We start from the raw sequence: 18,772 nt of genomic DNA, 5'->3' as shown, positions 1-18,772 counted from the left end.
TATTTTACATAGAACCAAATTTATTCAGAATTTCCGTCCAGAGTCATGTTTTTATCCCTTCTTGTGTAAAAATGTCCTTTCTAAAATGGTGATAATACCTGGAGAAGGAAATGGCAACCCACTCCAGTATTCTTGCCTGGAAAAGTCCAAGGACAGAGGAGCCTGGCGGGCTGAAGTCCATGGGATTACATGACTGAGCATGCATGCACGAGGGTGGAGGGAGATGGGTTGGTAGCAATAAAGTGGTAGAACTAAAAAAAAATAAAATGGTGATAATAGATACTCAGTTGGCAAAATAAAAACTTAGCAATTTTAATTTTAGCCCCATCAGGTTTCTGAGAAACTGTAAAATGCAAAGTGTCCAAGTAAGTTTAGTTTGAAGAGTAACACACTATGTCAGTCATTAATAGATAGTGTGCTTTGAAAGAAAATTGTTTTTATTGGAGAAATTGATTTGCCTCATTTATTCATTTGTTAAATAAATCTTTTGTGTGACTAGTGCATGCCATACATTGAGATATAGTGATAAGTACAAGAAACTCAGTTTTTATCTATAAGGGGTTTTTCGATAATATGTGAGACACATTAAACTGTCTTTCACACAAATAAATGTTGCTTCATGGTTACGATGACACTGAGTGGGAGACGGAAGTGCAGAATGCTATGTGGTGTGTTGTTGGTTTGTTGCTTTTACCCACATTAAGAACTAGGGTTAAAGAGAATATCATTGAAGAAGTGAAATTTCAAGATAGTCAGAAGAATAGTAAGGTTGCCAGTTATATTGGTGGGACAGTGGTAGGTTCTCTTCCTTTAAGAGTCTGCCTCTGACTTGTCACTGGCTGTTTCTCTGGGTTTCTTCAGTGGGAGACGCGCCAGTGGGTGTGTGGGAAGTGACTGTGTCACAATCCCTGCTGTTTCATACCCAGCGGATAAATAACATGAATTTGTGTTGGCTCAGCTCTAAGTAAGGGCGAATATATTTCTTAAGATTCAAGACCCTTTATTCAGAAGAGATAATAACAGTTTTATGATATCTGTAAAATAAACATAAATAGAAGGTATCCAGTCAATGTGTTTGGATAAAATTTCAGATTTTTAAGTAATGTTTTTCATTGAAACAGTACAAAAAGATACAACGTTCCTCAGAAAATTGGTCATTCAAAAAATGTAATTTTGAGAGAGGGACTAAGTAAAGAAAAAGTAGGTAAGTGAAACTTTGAAAATTTAGTCATTTTATAATATATTTGTGCCTAGGAACTTGATCTTCCAATTCTGAAAGTAGCTGCTACGGAGATTGTATCCGGAGTGTCTGGAGAATCCGAACAGAAGCTAAGAGAACTATTTGAACAAGCTGTGGTGAGTCAGCTAATGACTCTTAATGTCAGGTTGTCAGATCATATAAGGCTATATGGAAGTTCTTGTTTTCTTTAAGGTTGGTATTTGTTAACGTATTCACTGGCCATTCTTTTCTAAACATGGTAATTTGTTCCTCATGATGGCTTAATGTTTAAAGTAGATTAATTGATAGATTGTTGGGTAAAATAATCTGTTTAATCTGAAAATACCATAATTGGTGAGAAGTTCTGACTGTCATACCCAATAGCAATATGCTGAAAATAGATTATCCTTGTGATATTTTTTTTTACTTTTACTTTCCTCAACTTAGGTTTGCCCAGACAACCTGTAAGCAGTGTGAACATTTTTAACATTTAAGGATTATTATAAAAGCAACTATAGAATTGCCAGCATAAACTCTTCTCTATTTGCAAAACTGAAGCTGTGAAAAGATGATTCTATTACCAGAGAAATTACAGATTGGATTTTATTCTGATTATAGCTCATTAAAATTTGGCTGCTTAAGAACTTCTGAGGAAGATGACATTTGTATTCCTTTGAAGTTTTATCTTCAGTAAAGTGTTATGGTTAAATGTACTTTCAAGTTAGAAACAGAGGTTCAAATCCTTAGGCCACTGCATACTAATTGTGTAATCTTGGGCAAGAGATTTAACCACTCTAACCCTGAGTTTCCTTCCTAGCAAATAATACTGATCAAATCTCATGGGGTTGTTGATTCTATTAAAGGGTTCACGTAAATTTTTAATGTAGTGTCTAACACACTACAGTAAATGCTGACTATGACATCATGCTCATTTGAGCAATCACTAGTCATCACTGTGGTTAAGAAGTAAAAAATACTGATAAGTTTAATTTTACGTTGTCATCGTATGCATCCCAAATACATTGGGACTGGTGAACATGGCCAGTGCATCTGAAATGCAAAGCTGAGAAGACAGAGTATATTTTACCAGTACTTGAAAATGTTTTTTTAAATAGTAAGAAAGTAGCAAAATTTGTTACCTAGTCCAAGCTCTGTATTGCTTGCTGTGGCAGGTCAATAAATTGTTAACAAGTAGTTGGGGCAAGGAATAGTGACTTTATTTGGAAAGGCAGCAGACAGAGAAGATAGACTAGTGTCCCCTAAACCATCCTCCCTGGGTTAGAATATAGGTTTCTTTTATTTCAAAAAGGAGAGGGGGTAAAGTCCTGGTTCCAGTCAGACTCCAGAGAGAATGTGTTCATTTCTTCCTTCCTGTAGTCATTCACAGGTGGGTCTGGTCAGGATGTGTCCTGTGAGCTAAACATAGACTGGCATTAGAAAAGCTGTGGACACATGTGGAAGATGAAGTGGAGGGTGGGACGGGTACTATGCAGAGCAAAGCTACATTCTTTAAGGTGTTACCTGTTTCCCAAAATCCAAAATGAGCTTGATTGTTTGTTAATTGGCATACAGCGGAAAGACAGGTAACTACATTTGTGTTCATGGTAAAGACAAATGATGAATGAGGATAAAAGAGACAAAGGGCAAAATTAGTTATTAGTTTTGGGTTTATCTAGCTCTCTCTGAACCAGTGCTATGCTGGTATGATGCATAACAGCCAATACTTAATAATCATGTGGTCTAGCACCCCTCCTTTCCAGTCTCCCCATTTCCTGGTGAAAGTCAGTACAATAAGATATGTGTAAACTGCTTTCTTTAGGGTAATTCTTTTGGTGAATTCTGAACTTTAAGATTGAAAAAACATATATACTTAACCACACCAGTATAGGGAATCAGTCAGTCAGTTCAGTTCAGTCGCTCAGTCGTGTCCGACTCTTTGCGACCCAATGAACCGCAGCACTCCAGGCCTCCCTGTCCATCACCAACTCCTGGAGTTTACTCAAACTCATGTCCATCGAGTCAGTGATGCCATCCAACCATCTCATCCTCTGTCATCCCCTTCTCCTCCTGCCCCCAATCCCTCCCAGCATCAGGGTCTTTTCCAATGAGTCAACTCTTCACATGAGGTGGCCAAAGTATGCTGGCCAAAGCTTCAGCATCAGTCCTTCCAATGGAACACCCAGGACTGATCTCCTTCAGGATGGACTGGTTAGATCTCCTTGCAGTCCAAGGACTCTCAAGAGTCTTCTCCAACACCACAGTTAAATGCATCAATTCTTCGGCACTCAGCTTTCTTCACAGTCCAACTCTCACATCCATACATGACCACTGAAAAAACCATAGCCTTGACTAGATGGACCTTTGTTGGCAAAGTAATGTCTCTGCTTTTTAATATGCTATCTATACATTTACATTTATGATTTTTTGTGTGTGATATTCTTATTTCTAGTCAAATGCACCATGTATCCTCTTTATTGATGAAATTGATGCTATTACCCCCAAAAGAGAAATTGCTTCAAAAGATATGGAGCGAAGAATTGTAGCCCAGCTCCTAACCTGCATGGACGGTGAGTTTGAAATAGTGAATTCACGTTGAGATAATGGTATTTTTTAAATACTGTAAGATGTGAAGATATGAAATATTTAAGTAGCATAAAACTTAGAGTACAAAACAGAAATCTTTTTCTTTTCATAAAAAATTATATCATTAATTTTTGGAATATATCTTACGGTTTTAACGCATTTACACACATATATAAATACACTAAAATCTTGTGATTTTCTAATACTCTGCACCATACACACTATTCTATACTCTTTGTATCTTAATAATATCTTGGAAATGTTGCCATTTTTTGAAATATTTATTTATTTTTAATTGATTGGTTTACAATATTGGTTTGATTTCTATCATCATGAATTAACCATAGGTGTACATTTGTCCCCTCCCTCCCACCTTCTGCCCAAATGTTGCCATTTTAATCCATTTATATCTACCTGTTTTTAATTGCTGCTTGGTATTCTTTGGGATAAATTCATTATATTGTACTTAAGTATTTCCATTTTGATGGATATTCAAGTTGTTTGATTTTTCTTTACAGTGAACTGTAAGGGATATCTTTAAATGGGCCTTTTTGGTGCACAAATTTTTCTAAGATGAGGTAATGGTTAAAGATTATACATTTAAAATTGTTATAAGAAATGGCAAATTGCCTTCCAACCAGTACTATGCGAGAGTCACCCTTCCTCCAGATTTTTCACAACACTGAATTGTTTTAGTTTATGACAATCTGAGGGATGAAAAGTGGTATGTTTGTTGTTACTTGCATTTCCCTGATTAGTATTGATGTAGATCATCTTTCCATATTTTTTGGCTTTTCATATTCTTTCCAAAATCCCTTTTTTCATCTTTTTCCCATTGATTGAATTTTTTAAAATTTTAGTGAATACTATATTTTAATATATTATAGAAACAAATCCTTTGTTAAATATACTGCAATTCCTTCCTATCTGTAACTTGTTTTCCAGTTTTGTTTAATGATTGTTGGGTACAAATTTGGAGGAAAGAAATCAGCACAAGTAGAACTTTTGGAACTAAATCTTACCTGCTGGAAAATAGCATATGTTTTGTGTACATAAGAAAATTTGAAATAGTGTGTAATTTGCATTTCTTGTGATGGTAGGTTGTAGGTTGTTTATTCTGCTGTTTTATGTAAAATTTTCTTGCAATGTCTTAAGGCCTATGTTCTGACCATGTTTTTAAATTTGTTTTTTAATTGAAGGATAATTGCTTTACAGAATTTTGTTTTCTGTCAGACCCCAATGAATTACCGTATTTTATTGAAGCTAATTTGTTATCATAATATACACCATCATTTTATGTACATCTGAGAAGGAAAAAGACATAACACCAATCAGAATATGACATAATGCTTATCACATTGATAGTATAAGCATTCTAATTTCAGAGATATTAAAATGTGAAAAAAATGACTAAGTATAGGGATTAAGCAGACTACTTATTACTAGAACATTACTGAAATCTCGTTGAAGTTTTTGGTGTGTGTCTGTGTGTGTTTTAAGGTTTTCTTTTTTAAACCAGAATAGGGAAAACAGTAAACAATTCAATTTACATAGTCAACCTATTACTGAACTGAACTTGGATCCAGTTGCATGACACCCAGCAAAGCCAATTTAATGACACTGGGTTGTGATGAAAGAAAGTACAGTGTTTATTGGAGGGCGCCAGGCAAGAAGAATGGGTAGCGAATGCTTGAAAGACCCCAATCCCTAATGCTATTTGGCTAGGGTTTTTAAAGGCAGCATTAGAGGTGAGGGTTTCAGGGTGCATGAGATCAGCTCTTGGGACATTTTCCTGATTGGTTGGTGGCATGGTGATGTTTCGGGAATCTTAATCATCAGCCAGTCTGGGGTCTCTGTGCTTGTGGTCGGCGTGTAGTCACTGTGCTCCACTGGGTAGAGGGTCTTAGTTTCTATCGAACAACTCAAAGATCCCTGCAGATTGTTACCTATATATCCCTTCCTGTGACTCCCTTGTGCTAATTATTAGCTGCTTGAGTTCACTTTTTAGAACTCTGGGAGGACCAAACAAGAATCAGAGGACCTGGAGGGGCTTGTACCCAGGATAGCCCTGCAGAATCTTGCTTGGTCTCAGTCCTGCCTTTCCTTTGCCACTTCTCAGTGCTGAGGGGGAGCAAGAGTGGGACAAAATGGGAGATAAAGTTTTGGATAGAGATGTCAATCATAAATTCTGCAGAGGAACTCTGCAGTTTTGGGGGGGCTTGTTTCTCTCTGTCTCCCCAAATAACCTGTGACATGTAGTCATTTTTCTTCCTACAGTTTGAGAATTTTGTAAAAACCTTATTCAGAGTTTATAAATCTGAAATTGTAGTAAGTTGAAACTCTTAAGTAAATAATATGTTACAAGATAATTGAGACCAATTTAAAAAAAATTCTAATTTCACCTAATTTTAATAACGAAACTCAGACATAATTTTAATTACTAAGACCTGTGAAGGATGTTAAAAATATCATTTGTTTATGAGAAAACTGATACACAGAGAGCTGAGGGCCAGATGCAGACTGAGTCATTGGCGAAGTATCGACTAGAATCCAGCTATTTATTTACACATATACAATTAATGACATACCCACGAATGCTTTATTTGTGAGAGCTGTTACCCAAGAAACGTGTTAACCAGTTTTTTAATTAACTCTGTGTAAAAAGAACTGAAGCTTCATTTTTTTTAATAATCAGAAATTCATTCTTTTGGCTAATATAACTTTAGCTTAAAATGATCAAATCCTCTAGAAGAGGGAGAAAAGGAATGATGTTTGTCTTATAGTGGGTGGCCAATCCTAGCTGAGGTCTGATTTTTATCTTTCTAGAAGCTTTTGAAACAACCTTTATGTTGCTAAGTATTGATTTCCTGGGGAAGGATTTTTTTCATTTCTGAAGATTTAACAGATTTCCATGATTGTTCTTTTTGAGTTTTGTTACTAACCCTTGCTGTATTCAGAACTCATCACCAAGACTGTTTTGTCTGAGCAACATGATCTAGAAGGAAGCTGTCTGCCACCCTTGGTCATTGTTTGCAGCTCTGAGAATGGAAGCACCCCTGAGTCAGTGGGGGAACAGCTTTGGCTCTGTACCAGCATTAGTGCAGAGAGGGTTCAGTGTAAGAACATCTTTCTGTGACTGCAAGTTTGTAACTCATGGTGCTACCTCAATTACGGGGTGTCACCTTGTTACCTATAAAATATAATAGTTCTGCTTGTTCACAGATCTCCTTTTGTAGCATGAGTCTCTTTTTTTTAGCTGACTCCTTTTCTTCAGTTTTCAAAAAGTATTAAAGAGCCTTCCTGTCTCACTTAAAGATATACCTTATGCCTCTTTTCTTTATCCAGAGAGTAATTACTGCCAACTAAATGTTTCTAATTTGGTTCTGTTCTGTAATCCCACCCATGTAGTTGTCTCTCTGCCTCTGCCATTCACTGAAACTAATCCTAGAAAGGTTGCTGACAATTACCATTGGCCACATCTTTGGGTGTGCTTTTAGCCCTCATCCCTCTGAACCCACCTCTTACAGTTGTTAAATGGTGGAAGGGACTGTGCCTAGAGTAGTGCCTGGCCCAGGACAAGCACCCAGTGAGTGTTAGCAGTGGGTTTGGGAGCATTTGATACTGTGATTACCTTGTCCTTGTAGTTGTCAGCACACTTGACTTGATAACACTCTCTGTCCCTCTCCTGTTCTCTGATAGCTCTCTACCACTTTCTCTCGCTTGCCTCCTTTTCCCCATCCTTTAAAGAAAGATATTCCATAAGGTTTTACACTTGATCTTTTCTTCTTGCCCTCTACCTACTTCCAGTTATCTCCTGATCAGCTCATCTTTGGAAAATTTTCAAATTACATCTCTAACCTTCATTCCTGATAAACTTCCAACCCATGTTCACTGCTGCCTGCTAGATACTTGCAGGTAACTATCCCACATCCCCTCATGCTCATTGGGTCCACTGGCTTCCCCTGTGGCCCTTTCTGCTGTCTGACCCCCCTTCTCTATTCCACATTTAAGCTAACAGCTTCTAAACTGAGTTGTCTTTGTCTCTTCCTTCTCCTCCCCCTTCACATTGACTCATTTGTGTAGTGCTTTTGATTTCATCTACAACTTGGACCTTAAATTGGGGTTTTCTTTTTTTATTTCCTATGTGCCTGCTTTCACTCATCTTTTACTTGATTATTGTATTCAAATCACAGCAAACTCTTGCATTTATTCCTCTACTCCATTCAAAATTATTAGAGTTATCTTTCCAAAACAGAAATCTTAACAGAAAAGGCTTTCGTGGCTTCTGTTGGCAAAAGAATGTCCTATAAACTTCCCATGACTTGGCTGTTAGAGGACTTCATTAGCCATTACCTGCGTGTTGCGGGGGCAGGGGGCGGGGCGCAGGGTTGGTGCGTAAACCTCAGTCTCTCCATTAGTCCACTCTGGTTCAGTTGTGAGAAATAATACTTGTGGAAGACACACTTTAGGCCCTGTGTTCCGTTCATTAATAACACTCTGTATCTAGATTAAGCCAGAGCAACTGGAGACTGTATTGTATTCCCCATCTCAGTGCCATGAGTGTGTTCGAGACACATACTACTGTGTCTTGCCCAGACTTCCTGATGGTGGACCACTTACCCTGTCTAAACATGGCACACCTGTTTGTACCCCTGTGCTTTCAGTCATTCTCTTTCTGCCATGTAGAATTTCATTCGTCTATATCTGCTTAAAAATAGCGTATTCACCCTTTAAGCCTTTCTGGAATGTTACCTGCTCCCTAAGTTCTCCCTGATTCCTCAGTCTGAGTTCATAGTATCTTCCATTGCATTACTGCGGTGCTTTGTTTATACTTACTGTGCTTCAAATAGATTGAGCTGCTTGAGGACAAAGTTTGTATTATCTTTCGCATATTAGACATTTAATAAATGTTAGTTTTATATTCATATATATAATATTTAATTGTCATTGTGTAATACTTTCTGTCTAACCACTTAATAACTTGGATAACATTATTATCCTTAATGTCAAGTGTCTTGTTTACCACTCATGCTCTGTCTGGTTCTTATTAGATCTGAATAACGTGGCCGCTACAGCTCGGGTCCTAGTCATTGGAGCTACCAACCGACCAGACTCCTTAGACCCTGCTTTGAGACGTGCAGGAAGGTTCGACCGAGAAATATGCCTAGGTATCCCGGATGAAGCATCCAGAGAAAGGTATACTCTTAGAGAATGAAGTTTGTATGCCACTATGTCATCTGAACTGCATGCTTTGAAAATGAGGGGTGAAAAATACCATTCAGCCTTCTTTCTCTCTTGTCTCTTTCTTTACGTGCCAGTGAAATTGATTTGGAAAGGAAAAAGCCCACATTAAATTAATGCTTAAGAAAACAATTTACTCACTAATATGGCAGTTATTTCAGGCTGCTTTTTCAGTAGTGATAATGGATTTATGTATCCACATTCATTTATCTGTCTTATTAACAGTGTCTTGTGTTTTTTATGTGACAGTCAGCCTAAGGAGAGTGATTATAGCTATGGACTAGTGCTCACTGGTCCACATGTAGGTTAAGTCTGAGTACCATATTTTAACCTGTTGCATTAATCTGCCTAAAGTCATAAGTTCCTTGGCAGATATTAAGTGGCAGCTAGAGAGTTGAAAGCTGTCTGTTTGCTGTAAGACCACCCTTTCCTAGTAATTGGGTTTGAATATCCAAAGAACAAAGAGGTGTCCACCAGCAGCATCTTAATAACAAAAATATCTGGGGAGGCACTGTTCAGGCAGTGGAGTAAAGGAAATCTAGTCAAGAACTGTTCTGAAGTACCATATTTATAATGACTTTCAGCTTAAGTTAATAACAATTGCTGTATTGTTACAATACAATACAATAAATTGCTGTACATGATCATCAGTGGCCTTTAGGGAAAGTAGTATATAGTGAAAGGATAGGCATGGGGACAGGGAAGAAGGGTAGAGATGAACAGGAGACTTCATGAACGCTGAACATAAAACTGATCAGAAGACACAGTGGGCAGGAGAAAGCGTTAGGAAGAAGAGGTCACCCTTCCCTTCTTGCTAGTCCTTCCTGTGGCTTCAGCCTTTGATTGACTGGCAGCTGCTCCTCCAGCTGCTGTATTCAGCGTCGTCTGTAGGTGTGCTCACTGTGTTCTCACGTACATTCATGTAATCTTTAAATGGTTACTCAGCTACTCAAGTTAAGTCGTTTGTATTAGGAAACGTGTATTAAGCATATAGTATATGTATACTACTAGGATAGGTAATGTAAGGAATATAAAGAATTCTAAATCCTTGCTTTTAGGATGTTTACAGTACAGAAAGAGAAATAAGACCTGTATCCTTTATCACATCCTTTTTTGGTTAAGTGCCAAACTTAACGATAGAGACATAGACACAGTAAAGCCCACCATCCCTACTAGATAAAATCCATTGTTCATTGATCCACTATTCCATCATCAACAAAGTCCTTAAAGGGCTTTTCTAGGTAGTCATATTTTGAAAATATTCAAGCCTACAGAAAAGTTGAAAGAATAATGCAATAAATACAATGACTATCTTTATGTCCATTAGCTGAATTTACTACTTGTTAACATTTTGCTATGTTTAATTTCACTCTTTATGTAGAAACATCATGTGTGTTTATGTGTGCATATGTGTATATATCTTTATTTTTTGCCAGCCCATATGAAGGATGGTTGAAGAAATCATGATACTTTAGCTGTAAATCCTTCTGTGTAACTATACTGTTTTTCACAGTAAAGAAACTTAACACTGATAATAATATTACTTAGTACAATCTATTCTGATTTTCCCAGTTTCCCCCAAATGTCCATTTTTCTTTTAATCTTTCATTTTTTAAAAACTGCTGTGTAGTTGGTATGTCCCTTTAATCTCCTTTAAAAAGTCTTTATTCATTAGATATGGACATATTTATAGTTGACATGACATAATGCCTGGGATTTGCATTAAAACACTCTGGGTGGGGGGAAAGTGGGGATAAATAAGACTGAAAATGTTGATAATTATTGAAACTGAGTGATAAAAACATGGGGGTTCATTATTGTGACAGTTTTAAAGCATGTGTTTTTAAATTCTCAGCCCACCTCTTAGTGGGAGGTGGGTCCGTGACTCCTCCTCTTGAATCTGGGCTGACCTGAGTGACCCATCAATCAATACAGAATAGGGGAACTGATGCTACAGGACTTTTCTTTCAGGGCTGGCTCATCTGCTGTAGACAGTGTAGACCTCAGTTTCTGAGTCCAGGCCATCTGCTCCAGCTTCTTTTTTTTTTTTTTCCCGCTCCAGCTTCTTTACTCAGTTGTCTTAAAACTGGAAATCTCTTAATGGTAGTTTTCTCCTCCTTTGAAGTTTCCATGTTAGTGTTAGTCGCTCAGTGGTGTCCAACTCTTTGTGACCCGTGGACTATAGCCCCCGAGGCTCCTCTGTCAGTGGGGATTCTCCAGGCAAGAACCCTGGAGTGGATTGCCATTCCCTTCTCCGGGGGATCTTCCCAACCCGGGGATTGAACCCTGGTCTCCTGCAGGTGGATTCTTTACCATCTGAGGAGTTTGCATAGTATGATGACCAAAACTACATTTTTTTAGGAGTAGACTATTACTGAAAAAATGATGATATTTATTTTATGTTAGCTATTTTTTCTTTAACATTCTAAATTTCTTAGTATTCTTATGCGTAGTAGCAAATCAGATCTGTATTTTGAGGAAGTAGTTCTTTTTATTTATTTTTTTTTTTAAATTTATTTTTGGCTGTGCTGGTCTTCGTTGCTGCTCAGGCTTTTCTCTACTTGTGGTATGCAGACTTCTCTTTGCTGTGGGTTTTTTTGTTGTGGAGCAGGGGCTCTAGGTTGTGGGCTTCAGTAGTTGCAGCACATGTGCTGAGTAATGCAGCTCCGGGCTCTAGAGCACAGGCTCAGTATTTGTGGCACATGGGCTTAGTTGCTGCACGGCATGTGGAATCTTCCCAGATCGGGGATCCAACCCGTGTCTCCTGCATTGGCAATCAGAGTCTTTACCACCGAGCCACCAGGGAACCCCAGGAAGTAGTTCTATAATGGAACTTTTTCTTCACTCCTACTATTTACAGTATCTAAGTGACAATTTTCATTTGTCAGTAATGTTCATCTGCTTCTGTTTTGTTCACTTACATGATCCCGAAGGATGTTTCTGTAACTTACTGTCTGGTAGCTTGACATTTTAAACTATTAGTTTCTCTTACAAATTTGGAAATTTCATAACATATTATTTTGTCCAGGTTAATATATAATGTCACAATATCTAAATAATAATAATGAACATTTATTGGGAACTTACTATGCATCAGCCAGGGTTCTGGCACCTTTGCATATATTCACCTAACATCCCTATGATTAAGTGCTATTATATATTTAACAGATGAGAAAACTAAAGCACAGAAATGAAATAACACAGAGTGGCAGAGCTGACATTCAAACTGAAGTGGTCTGGTATCAGACCTTTTGTGCAGAATATCTTTATTATTTTTAACTTTTATTCATTGTTGCAAGAAATTATTTTAAGCATTCCCTTAGTGATAATAATTATCCAGAAGTCCGCATTTCATTGCCACATACCATGTTGCCAGTTGAGCTGAGCAGAGTTTCTCAGACATGCAGCACAGGGGATCAGCAGTAAATAAAGATGAAGTTGGAGAAATAACTGTCCTAATATAGGATTGGGTATTAAAGTTTGTATCAACATAACTTTTTGTGATGAATAAAGCTAATGGTTTGAGTTTAGAGGCTTTTTTATTTGTGGCAGATGTCCGTTTAATTTACTCTAAAAGAATTTACCTTATATTCTTATAAATCATTTATCTTATTTCTTCTGTAATACTGTCAAACTCTTAAAGGCAGAATATTTTTTAAAAACCTGCTTTTTTATTCTATTTTCTAATACAACAGATATTTATACCTTAATCCCTAATAGAATAAGGTGGGATATATATTAGAGAGTTAGCATTTGTTGAATAAGTGAACTGTTTGATCTTATATTATGTCTGTTAAGTGAACTGTTTGATCTGAAATTGTGTCCACTATAATACCATTGACATAGAAGAAGGACTTCCGTTAAGTATATACAGCTTTACCATTTGGCTGTGTCGAGTCTTAGTTGTAGCACTCAGTATCTTCATTGTGTCAACGACATCTTTATTGTTTTGGTGGATGGACTCTAGTTGTGGCGGGGGGCCCAGTAGTCACGGCGTGGGGACTTGGTTGCTCTGTGGTATGTGCGATGTTAGTTCCCCGACCAGGGATCAAATCCATGTCCCTTGCATTGCAAGGCAGATTTTAACCTCTGAACCACCAGGGGCGTCCCCACAAATATATTTGGTGGCTTATTTTTACTAGTCGATTAGGAATCTGAATTTCTTTTCCTTGTCTTTTCCACAGAATACTTCAAACTTTGTGCAGAAAACTAAGACTTCCCGAAACTTTTCCTTTTCGTCACTTAGCACACCTCACGCCGGGCTTCGTTGGTGCTGACCTGATGGCGCTCTGCCGAGAGGCGGCCGTGTGTGCGGTCAACAGGGTCTTGATGGAGCTGCGGGAGCGGCACGGGAAAAGTCCTGAGACTGAAGCTTCACCCTCTGACGGAGACCAGGAAGAAAGGACTGGAACTGAACCCACTTCTGAAGCCCAGCTGCTTTCTATACAGGTACCTTAAATGACCTTAAACTGTCGTTTGAATGTTTCTAATTTGTGTTAACCTTAAAAGCAAGCAGGTGTCAGTGTGGTTAAAGTTTGTGATTTTCTGTTTCACTGGCACTGTCTTTAAAATAACTGTTATACCCAGTATATGTAAAATTTCAGAAGTACAAGTTGTTTTACTTTTTTCAGTTGATTCCAAATAAATTCCCTTTCTAATAATGATTGTGAAATCTAGAGCAGGGGTTGCCACACTGTGGCATGCTGTGGCCACCTACTTGCCTCCTGTTTTTATAAATTAAAATTCTATTGGAGCATAACCATACTCATTTATTGATGTAGAATCTTTTTCTGTTTTCTTTTGCAACAGCAGGATTCTCATAGGTGTCTGTACGGCAGAGACTGCCTGACTCTCTGGTGTTTACTTTCTCATTCTCTCCAGAAAATTTGTCAACTTTTGTGATAACATTGACATTTGGTTATAATTCCAGGTCATGTTTTGTTAGACAGGCTAAAATAATCTGCTGACATAACCATATCCTTGGCCCTATCTTCAGCTCGGGGACAGTGCTGGGAATTTGAGAGGGATGTTTATCATCTAACATCTGTTAAAATTTTGAGTCTTGTGAGTCATGAAAACTCAGTATAACATTTATATAGCATTTTATAGCTTGAACAGGGGGATTTTATATAATTTGATCCATATAACTTTGTCAAATAAATACCATTCCTGGCTCCATTTTATAGTCAAAGAAATGAAGTGTGAGAGATGGTGACTTGCCTGAGGCCACGTGGCCTCTACTTTCCAGAGCAGGGGCTTAGATCCAGGTCTTTGGTTTTCAAATCATTTGTTTCTTCCTTACTCATTTGGAACCAAAAGGATATCTGTTAAGAATAATAATAGACTTATTCCTTTTATAATAGTGCATGTAAATTAGGATTTTATTAATTGAATTATTAGGTTACTTTTTATACCTGTTCTTTTCATATTCCTCAAAGAGCAAGAAATCTCTCTTTGAAGTTCAAGTTTCATTAGTACAAGGAAAATCGCCTGCTTTCTACTTAGTTGATAAATCATCAAAGAACCGTATTATAAAATCATACTGCCACCAGAGTAACTTTAATTTTATCAAAATTCACCTGTTTCTTGAATATGTAAAAAGTGAAAATTGGAAATACATAGTGGTTGAAATGAATATTTACCAATTGCTCATGCCCTAGTATAGTATATAAAAATTATTCTTCTTATCTTTGTTAATAGTCGATATATCTTTTCTTGGCTAAATCAGAGCAAAAGAAATGACCTGTATCAATGAAGAAAATTATTAAAATGTATAGAGGTTTATATACCTTACAGAAATGTTGCACTAAGAATATTTAAAAGTGTAAACAGTAACTTTTTCAACAAGCTTTGTCGTTTTTCAGTTTTTCCCTCATTTGTTTCTTTTAAGGAAGAATTGCAAAGGCTGCTGGGGTTGCTAAGGAACCAGGATCCCCTCTCAGAGGAGCAGCTTAAAGGACTGTGCATTGAGTTGAATGATTTCATGGTTGCTCTGTCCTCTGTCCAACCTTCTGCCAAAAGGGAGGGCTTTGCCACTGTCCCTAATGTGACATGGGCAGATATTGGTGCCCTGGAAGACATTAGAGAAGAGCTCACCATGGCGATTTTGGTAGGTGTTTCTGCCACTAACTGTTGTTGGTGTGTGTGATGCCTAAACAGCCATGCATGTGTAGTGGGATATATGTCTAAATTGGCATGATTATATACTTTCTGTGATAGGTTCTCTTGTAATGTTATTATTATATAATGATATATTAATAATATTACTGTATGATAATACAATAATATAATAATTATTATTGTATAGTAATACAGTGTTATTATTGTAACACCCCAGTGATGGCTTTTCATTCTTCTGAGATTTGTTTTATATTTACTCTTTTGGTTGTGTTTGAATTCTATGGCAATGAGGTTTAAAGAGAAAAAGATTTAGAATTCAATCAAGAATAAATTATTTGAGAAATACTTTCTGAGCTCAATCACACTCATTGATATCAAAACAGTTTTAGTGCCCCTGAAATTTTCGGTTAATTTTCATTTATTCTTTTCCACTCTCACGCTCCTTCATGCTTCATTAATGATTTCCAATCCATTTCAGTTCAGTTCAGTCGCTCAGTTGGGTCCCAACTCTTTGCGACACCATGGACTGCAGCACGCCAGGGTTCCCTGTCCATCACCAACTCCCAGGTTGCTCAAACTCATGTCCATTGAGTCGGTGATGCCATCCAGCCATCTCATCCTCTAATGTCCCCTTCTCCTTTCACCTTCAATCTTTCCCAGCATCAGGGTCTTTTCCAATGAGTCAGTTCTTCGCATCAGGTGGCCAAAGTATTGGAGTTTCAGCTTCAGCATCAGTCCTTCTAATGAATATTCAGGACAGATTTCCTTTAGGATGGACTGGTTGGATCTCTGTGCAGTCCACGGGACGCTCAAGAGTCTTCTGCAACACCACAGGGCAAAAGCATAAATTTTTCGGTGCTCAGCTTTCTTTATAGTCCAACTCTCACATCCATACATACGGAAAAACCATACTGGAAAAACCATAGCTTTGACTAGACGGACCTTTATTGGCCAAGTAATGTCTCTGCTTTTTAACATGCTATCTAGGTGGGTCATAACTTTTCTTTGAAGGAGCAAACATCTTTTAATTTCATGGCTGCACTCACCATCTGCAGTGATTTTGGAGCCCGAAAAAATAAAGTCTGTCACTGTTTCCATTGTTTCCCCATCTATTTGCCATGAAGTGATGGGACCAGATGCCATAATCTTTGTTTTCTAAATGTTGAGTTTTATGCCAACTTTTTCACTCTCCTCTTTCACTTTCATTAAGAGGCTCTTTAATTCTTCTTCACTTTCTGCCATAAGGGTGGTATCATTTGCATATCTAAGGTTGTTGATATTTCTCCCAGCAATCTTGATTCCAGCTTGTGCTTCATCCAGCCCAGTGTTTCTCATTATGTACTCTGCATATAAGTTACATAAGCAGGGTGACAATATATAGCCTTGACGTACTCCTTTCCCAATTTGGAACCAGTCTGTTGTTCCATGTCCAGGTCTAACTGTTGTTTCTTGACCTGCATACAGATTTCTCAGGAGGCAGGTCAGGTGGTCCGGTATTCCCGTCTCTTTCAGAATTTTCCACAGTTTGTTGTGATCCACACAGTCAAAGGCTTTGGCATAGTCAATAAAGCAGATGTTTTTCTGGAACTCTCTTGCTTTTTCGATGATCCACCAGATGTTGAGAATATGATCTCTGGTTCCTCTGCCTTTTCTAAATCCAGTTTGAACATCTGGAAGTTCATGGTTCACGTACTATTGAAGCCTGGCTTGGAGAATTTTGAGCATTACTTTGCTAGTGTGTGAGATGAGTGCAATTGTCTGGTGGGTAGTTTGAGCATTCTTCAGCATTGCCTTTCTTATGGACTAGAATGAAAACTGACCTTTTCCAGTACTGTGGCCACTGCTGAGTTTTCCAGATTGGTGGCATATTGTGTGCAGCACTTTCACAGCATCATCTTTTAGGATTTGAAATAGCTTCACTGGAATTCTATCACCTCTGCTAGCTTTGTTCGTAGTGATGCTTCTTAAGGCCCACTTGACGTTGTATTCCGGGATGTCTTGCTCTAGGTGAGTGATCACACCATCTTCATTATCTGGGTTGTGGAGATCTTTTTTGTATAGTTCTTCTGTGTATTCTTGCTACCTCTTCTTAATCTCTTTTGCTTCTGTTAGGTCCGTACCATTTCTGTCCTTTATTGAGCCCATCTTTGCATGAAATGTTCCCTTAGAGGTGTGTAAATATTAAAAGAAAATACATGGAGATGGTAGTGAACAGGTATCTCCTGCTGTTGACTACGTGAAGTACTGCTGCTTCTGATTTCTTCAAGGGGGCAGTGCCTACAATTTTTATAGCCTAGAAATCTAGAGACATTTTCTAAAATTTTCCCAGTTTAAAATGTTGACATATTGTATCTAAAATGTTCCCAGAACTTACATTTAAGTATAAATTTTTCAAGAGCAAGGATTTTAAATTGATTGCCCTTTACCTCCTGCTGGGAACAGAGGGAAGCACTCTGTGCTAAGCTCTGTTCTTATCTTCAGGCCTCACAGTCAGTGTTGAAAATAGGCGTTTAGAGATAATTTGAATATGCAGTATAAAGTGGACATTTGTAACAGGTCGATGTTGGGATTGTGTTTTCCAGGCACCAGTACGTAACCCAGATCAGTTCAAAGCTCTTGGCTTGGTGACTCCAGCTGGGGTCCTGCTGGCTGGTCCTCCTGGCTGTGGGAAAACTCTGCTCGCAAAGGTATGGAATAAATCAGTGGCATGTATTTTGTTTCTTACTATCAGTTAGGGTAATATGAATTCAACTTTAAATGTTACAGTGGGATATTTTTGCATAAGTTCTGTTAGAAGTTCATTTTGGAAAGACTAGCAAATTTTCTTCGTGAGAGTTTCCACTTTTATTTGAATGACAAAAGATATATCATTGAAAATTTGGAAAAGAAAATTTTTAATACATCAAAACCCCATCGATTTTAAGAGAAATTATATATTCTGTGTATTATATTCATTTTAATGTGCATTATCACATAGTTGTAGTTTGTAGCTAAGTTTGTTTCCTGCCTTGTTATAAATAAGTGAAGTATTTTTTTCTGCATTCCTTATTGCAGTTGTTATTTTGAAAGCTTCGTTTTTTACAGTATTAATAGAAAAAATAGATAAGCAAAAGGGGAAAGCATTTCTTATAATCCCCTCTGTCTTGCCTGCTAATAATTTCGTTTTGTTGTTAGTCCTTCCAGATTTTATTCTCCACTTACATATCAAGATAACATACGTAACTTTTACACATATATGTTCAACTATGAGATTTTTAAACATAGATTTCTCACTTAGCAATACTTCTTGAACATCTTCCTGTGTCAATATATATGGATAAATATTAGTGTTTTTAATACCTGCATAGTATTCTGCCATAAAGATGCTCTATAATTCATGAAATGATCCCCTGTTTAAACAACACTGCATGAAACAGTCCCGTGCTGACATTTTTGTACTTTGATGGGTAATTTTAATAGAGTGCATTCCTGAATATTTTTTTAATGAAAAGAATGCATGCGTTTAAAGGTTTTGATCCATTACCACTCCATCAAAATAATTTGTTACCCAGGTACATTTGATCTATTACCAAAGTGTCTTCTAAGAAGTTTGTGGTAGTTTCTCCCCTT

General features: G+C 37.5%; 1 protein-coding gene across 2 annotated transcripts in view; it reads left to right on the top strand.

The window, feature by feature from the left end:
• The window catches only part of NVL (nuclear VCP like), a 90,304-nt gene that overhangs the window by 15,845 nt on the left and 55,687 nt on the right, over window positions 1-18,772 (top strand). For both annotated transcript variants that reach the window (XM_061160132.1, XM_061160131.1), the window contains exons 10-15: window positions 1,255-1,356; window positions 3,669-3,786; window positions 8,854-8,998; window positions 13,228-13,492; window positions 14,934-15,152; window positions 17,746-17,850. In XM_061160132.1, the coding sequence (XP_061016115.1) occupies window positions 1,255-1,356; window positions 3,669-3,786; window positions 8,854-8,998; window positions 13,228-13,492; window positions 14,934-15,152; window positions 17,746-17,850 (954 nt within the window). The remainder of the gene's footprint in view (window positions 1-1,254; window positions 1,357-3,668; window positions 3,787-8,853; window positions 8,999-13,227; window positions 13,493-14,933; window positions 15,153-17,745; window positions 17,851-18,772) is intronic.

This window comes from Dama dama, chromosome 14 (genome assembly GCF_033118175.1).
Source record: "Dama dama isolate Ldn47 chromosome 14, ASM3311817v1, whole genome shotgun sequence".
NCBI lineage: Eukaryota > Metazoa > Chordata > Mammalia > Artiodactyla > Cervidae > Dama > Dama dama.
This window is presented reverse-complemented; position numbering and strand designations above follow the sequence as displayed.